The following is a 6,883-nucleotide window of genomic DNA, read 5'->3' as shown; positions in this document are numbered from 1 at the left end:
CTCAAGATTTCTCATCCTATTATGTTTTGACTTTGTTATTTATCATTTCGTTCACCCTATAGCACCCAGTAGGGATTGTGAATTATTCAAGTTATCAAAATCAGTAAAAAGGGTAAAACAGATCTGGCATGAAGAAAGACTTAAGTTAGCCTGTTCAACATGAAATAAAGAAAACATTTGCAGCAAGTTTAGTTAAACTACTTGATAAAGAGAACCATTTTACAATCTGGTTACAGATAGAATATAACTCCTAGAATACTGTGTAGTATTGAGCCTTGTGATGGAGGAAGCACGACTGTTAGAATTAACTCATTATCTTGTAATTCGCACGGGATGGTACAACCTGGGAAGATCTAAATGAAAAGATTGTTCAGAACTATAGAAAATCTTTGGCAACATGTATAAATAAGTAATTGAATGACTGTGTCAGAGATTAGTGTCCAAATCAGGAATAAAGAAGAATAAAAGGAATAAAACATTTCTTCAAATTAGATTGATTGCTGAAAGTTCAAAAGATATTCGCAATGAGCAAATTTTTTGTGCCATTTAAGTAGAAATGGATCTAAAGTGTTTCCCAAAAGTTCATTTCTAAAGAAGAAAAACCCTTAAAATTTCGAACGAATTGTAAATAGCTAAAGAAACATTATCATTTTAGAGACCTGGATGTATAGGAGTCACTGTCTTCAGCATACTATCAATCATACTTCGATTTCATATGGTTCAACTTTATGTTCCATAATTTACACCATGCATTTATTTCACCCCAGATTTTGATTTGAGAGGTGGAATTGAGGCGAGGAGATTAGCATTATATGCACATATAACAAGCTTCTTTTCTTAGACAAACTACTTATCGTATGTATATATAGTATGAAAGGTAATGGGCCAAGAACCTTATCCTGAGTAACAACTGCTATTACATTCCTACACTCACTACAGTGCCTGTGAACAACAACTCTTTGCAATTTAAACTTGAAAATTGAAGAAAACGGCCTCCTACTCCTAGCTATTTGAGATTGAAAATAATAACCTCATGATCAATACAGCCAAATGCAGCACTGAAATCAAGGCCATACACACAAACTTCCTGACCACAATCAAGGGATAATTGGTAAATCAGTTTTGTACTTTTTGATACTTCTGCATCAAGATTAAATTGGTGATAAGCAATAGTGCTCCTGTTGTATTCAACTATTCTTTTTTTTTTTTTGGTGGTGGTGGTGTATTAATTTAGGTTTGTTACTTTCTAATTATGAGAAAATGCCATAAACTCAATATTGTTACAATTTCTCTTACTTATAGCATTTTCCCTTGAGGTTAAACTAGGCAAATAGTGCATGTTCTTTTCAGAGTACTTCCCCACTTTATCGATCAAGCCACTGCATTGTCCTAAGAATAAGATCTTAATCATATCCGAATCACAACTGTTGGGTTTTGCATTATGTAATGTCCCTAAAACCTTTTATTGCATTCATCTGAAAATCAAATGTGTTTAGAAAACAATGCTGCTTGAATATTGGAATAACAAATATATTATTATATTTACAAATATATTCTTTCCAAATCTATGGATATAGGTAAATAGTATCATCTACAGTGAAAATGGTGGTTTAGTAAACCGGACTATCATCGTGATTCTTGCAATATTGATGGTACCTTACAAGCTTGACCACTAGTTTTGCTAGCGATTAATAAAAAAAGAAAAAAAAACTTTAGATTATTTTGTTATCTTTTCAATTTTAAACTTGGTTCACATAAGAGCACTAAATGGTAATGACTGTGAATATATGTGGAAGCTGAACGGAAAATGCATCGATGATTTATTATCATGCTTTTTTATGTCATTACAATGACTTTGTATTGAGATAATCCAGAAAGCTTCCTGGATAGTCTATTTTTGAAGCTATTTATCTTAATATTTTTATTTTTTTTTTTGGGGGGATAGAATGATATTACAGAAAGTATATAAGGAAGCAGAATGTCATAGATGATCCATTTATTACAATCATAATATGCTTCTCCATGTCATTATGAGTCATTTTCTGATGATAAATTGTCTAATTTCTCTACATCATCTTCAGCTTCTATTGTATTTTCTTTTCTTCCGTATAGGTATAAGATGCAACAGGGAGGATTCCATGGTTCCTGATTTTTTTTCTTTTCTTTCTTCATTTTTCAGAATGTAAACGTACTGGTCATTGTGGATATTCCTAGTATTGCATAGTATTATTTTCGAGTAATGTAGTTCCATATTGTTTGTTGCACTGTTTGTGAGCTTATCACATCCAATAGCATATGGATAAAGTAGATAAACCCTTCAAGGAATAGGGTATAATTTTCAGCAAGTATCGGGAACATCATAACTTGTCTTTGTAATGAAAAAGGTTTACAATAGTTTTGGGAAAAGAGGAAGAAGATTACAGTTATTAGGTAAAAGAAACAATGTTGACATAAAAAAAAAGGTTCAGTTGTTGATATAGCAAACAAAAAACGTTAAGAAGTGGGATAAAAATGGTAGAAGTAAAAAAAGTAAAGCTAACAGAAGAACGTTTGACTAACAGAACCTTTGCCAGACTCTCCCCGTTTAGAGTAATAACAAGTATCCTTCAAGATGTGCATGATGAAATGAATTGGATTTCGATGGTTTGATGTACACACACCGAACTGACCAGGAAATAATATTAGGGAAGTTTTTACCATTGCGGTGGGAGTAAAAGGAATTATCAGAAATTAATTAAGCTAGAGAAATGAGTAACGAGGATATCACAGTGCAGACTGACTTTGAGAGCTAAAATAAACCTCATTGATAATGACCCAGGAATCGATCATTATAGCACTAACGATTAGGATGTTACCTCATTTTGTTACTATGAAAGAAATATTTTTAATATAAGGGCAGAGTTACTTTTTGCTTATAAGCCTAGAAGTATGGAAATCAAGAGAAAGATAAGCGAAGGATAACAAACGCACCTACTTGTTGAAAAGGATGAAATAAAACCAGAAGTAGTGAAATCTACTAGAAGATGGTAGGAAGTTTTTAGTGGAGGATGGGATTTCTCAATTTTATCAGTAGTGTACTATCCATACTAGAGTTTTCGCTGCTAAACGCCAATTTCATTCATGGATGATCCCAGATAAAGGGTTCCATGTTACTACTAATCTGTTAATTTTATCTGTTTTAAGGGAATCGAATGAATAAAAAATGATAAATGAGACAGAAGCAAACACAAAATAAGCAAGAAATTTTGTCGGAGTAATTATAGTAGTCTGGTGTACAGAGATAAAAATAAAAGCCAAAATGTTAAATATAATTATTTTCATGTTTTAGAGAAACGTGTGAAGAGTGATGGACATTATGATCCATCGTCATTATCAACCATAAAGGTGAGTAGCCTTTCTTCTTTCATATCATTCATAATAGGATAAAGTCACTTATTGGGTATTACATTATAGTCAGCTACATAGTAAAATCTATACACTAGTGAAAAAATGGGTAATATCACATGAGGAAACCAACGTATTAAGGGTAGATTGGTACACAAGTCACTTTGAAAATTTAAATATCCCACATTTTGGTTTGCATGGCAAGACATTCTTAACCAAAACACGTCTGGCACTTCTTATTTTAGCACTCTTCACTTTTAGTGTCGTTGACATTTATTGATTGAATTGAAAAGAATATAATGAATATGTTAATGATGATGAATAAAACTGAATTAGTCAACTTTTATAATGCTATCTAAAATTTATGTGCATGAAAAGTGGCGAACGGCGCCCATTGCCTCGTCACATTGGGCTGCAAACTTAATTATCTGCGGACCAATTTATCAATGGCTGAAGTTTATTAGGTAAGTATTTTGCAAAACATCGATGCAGATATCCATGTAGGAAACGGGTACTGACATAATACTACGACCATTTTAGCTTTGAAAGCCCTCCTGATCTTCACTATATAAGTATTGGAGTATAAGACATTTCATTTAATTCCATATATTAGGAGCTAAATGGAAGGAACAAACTTTTACCTCCCCTCGTTGAAAATATTCAAACTGCAAATCTAGCGACAGTCTACTGTATTTTCCTACATCATTGTGTTTGAATTTTTTGCCGTTTGTGACTGGAATGGGTTATATATATCACCATGCTAAGTCCAAATACAGTAATTGCTTTCGACTCGTCTCTCAGTCACCTACCAACTGTTCGCTTGCACTTTGGTGACCGGCAGAGTACCGCTCCCTCCTGCCCGCCCCACACTGGTATACCTTACTGTTTTAAGATGCCGTCCACCAAACCTGCCTCATCCGCACACACTGCATCAATGAAACTACCGCCTTTACAAGATGAGAAGCGTTCGCCTGGTTCCAGCGTGCCAAAGTCCAGTTTTGCATCAAGGGTGTACTCCGCCAAGCACCAAAGCTGATTACGTTCTTGTGGTGATCCCTGGGACACTTCCCCAGAAATCTTTGATCAGCTGTGCGAGCAAGGGGACACCCCCATAACGTATGATGCCCTTAAATCATACCTCTTGGAGCAGTAATTGTAATCATCAGCCGCCCGTAAAACAAAAAATTATCAGCTCTCTCAACAGCCGTTTGAGGACCAAAAACCTTCACTTGTCCTTAGGGAAATGACCAGCAACGCGAAGTTGCCACCTAAAGCAGGCGCTCCCCCTCGTGAAGTGATTCTATTTCATGCCCTTTTGGGTACGGTGCTTAGCCGAACCTGTACATGCTGCTATCCTCGATGCTGATATTTTGCCAATGAAGGACCTAATGACCAAAGTCAACGCCCGTATGGTCAGCCACTTTTCCACCTTCCAGACCTCCATCAACGCCTTTACTCCTAACAAAGTGGACACCTATTCAACATAGACTGCAGCCAACCTGAATGCGCAAAGACACGGACACCTACCCTGTGACATGCCGGAGTGCCCGCAATGCCGACCACCACCCATATAACCACCCATTGCTTACACTCCAACCAACGATCTCTGCAACCATTTACTGATGCCTATTGGCCACAGTTATGCTACTACCACTTCAAATTCTGGCTGATGCAAAGAAATGTGTGAACAGTGGCCAATCGCCATATAAAGTGTAAGTAGGCTATGTCTTGCAGTGGTGGTCTACCCTGTCACTTAGCACTTCTTTTTACATGATGCAGGTATGGGCGTGTGATTTTTAGTAGACACCGGTGTTTGCGATTCTCCTCTGCCAAGGTCACTCTCCAGGACATGACTGAATCTGTCTAAGTCTTCTGACATCAACCTGGTAGCTGCCAAGGAATCTGCAATACCTACTCATAGTTATGAAACCCTTACAATATTATTTGGAAGTGCTAAATGTATTTGGAAGTGCCAAATATATTTGGAAGTTTCTAGTTGCTGATGCCATATTGCTAATCCGGGGTGCAAATATCTCCTCATACTTCCACCTCCTAGTCGATGTAACTCACTGACAAATAGTCAACACGGATTCGTACTCCTCGACGCCTCTCCAGCCCACCCCTCCGACTTCGCTCTCAATATCAGAGCATTCACGTGTGCCTGCGCTCACCTCCTCACATCATACCCAAAAGTTTTCCTCGAGAACTGCGACAAATGCCCACGGTTCGAAAAAAAAACAGTATTCATCACCATAACAAGATGACAGATTCAGACGTCTACCATCAGTTTGTTTGCCAGCTGCTAAACAAACGTTCTCTAAAATGGAAGGAATGGGCTTTTGACAAAAGGCCTCAAGCCCATGGACGTCACTCTTACACATTGTCCGAAGAAAGAGGGCTCTCTGTGTCCGTGTGGGGATTTTAGGCACCTTAACATGCAAACAGAACTGGATCATTATCCCCTCCCAAACATCACCGACGTGACCTTCCACTTGCAAAAAACGAAGGTTTTCTTCATACTCAACTTTTTGAAGGGGTATTATAAGGTACCCATGAACCCAGAAGACATCCCAAGACTGCTATTGTCACCCCCTTTTTACATACACCTTTAATTACTTCTGTTTTGTCCTTCATAATACTGGGGCCACTTTTGAATGTCTCATGGACGACCTCCTTAGAAAAACCCCTCCATCATCTACATATCATGCTCTTCCACCTACAATAGAATGGACTTTTATTCCGGTACGACAAGTGTAACTTTGGCATCAACGAAGCATTGTTCTTTGGGAACCGCATCACTCCTGAAGGAGTACATCCCCTCCCTGAAAAGGTAAACGCTCTTCAAAACTTCCACTCGCCCCCAACCATTAAAGCACTGAAAGAATTCTTGGGTATGATCATCTATTATCATCATTTTCAGCCAGCCATGGCCACCACTCTTGTCCTGCACCATGCCTCCCCCAAGTGTAAGCTCAAAGACGGGAAGTGGGGTCCCCTTTAAAAAGCGGTCTTCCTCAATGCAAAGATAGCCTTATCAACAGCTGCTGCTCTGACTTTTCTCATGCAACATGCACCTCTTTTCTGCACCGATGACAACAACAGTCCTCGATCAGGTGGTCAATTGGCCTTCTTCAGTAGAAAACTGTCAAAGGCTGTCCGTCACTTTCACCACTTATTTCGATTGTACTCTTCAGGACGTCCGTGGGAAAATGAATCCAATTGCCGATGCCCTGTCAAGAAACACATTTGCCTTGGCATGTAGGAAATCCTGCACATCCCCTCATTAGTAGGACATCCCTCATGACGACTCAAACGCCTTCTTAATCTGTGACGTCGGTACTGGTAGACCTAGACCATGGATACCTTCTTCCATGTGCAGATAGGTATTTGATTTCATTCATGGCTTTTCACATGGAATTACTAAGCAGGCTAAGGATTAGGTCTGGGCCAGTATTTCATGCCAAACCTCAAAAGTACAGCGAAACAATGATTCAGTAGG

General features: G+C 38.1%; 1 protein-coding gene across 1 annotated transcript; it reads left to right on the top strand.

Moving 5' to 3' along the window:
- The first annotated feature begins 4,936 nt into the window (after positions 1-4,936).
- On the top strand, positions 4,937-6,385 carry LOC137655260 (uncharacterized). Its single transcript, XM_068389144.1, has 4 exons — positions 4,937-5,022; positions 5,441-5,608; positions 5,810-5,930; positions 6,110-6,385. The coding sequence occupies exons 1-4, from the start codon at positions 4,937-4,939 to the stop codon at positions 6,383-6,385; spliced, it is 651 nt and encodes a 216-aa protein (XP_068245245.1).
- The last annotated feature ends 498 nt before the right edge of the window (positions 6,386-6,883 follow it).

This window comes from Palaemon carinicauda, chromosome 16 (assembly GCF_036898095.1).
Source record: "Palaemon carinicauda isolate YSFRI2023 chromosome 16, ASM3689809v2, whole genome shotgun sequence".
Lineage (NCBI taxonomy): Eukaryota > Metazoa > Arthropoda > Malacostraca > Decapoda > Palaemonidae > Palaemon > Palaemon carinicauda.
Note: the sequence above shows the minus strand (reverse complement) of the source record. Positions and strands in the feature narration are given on the sequence as shown.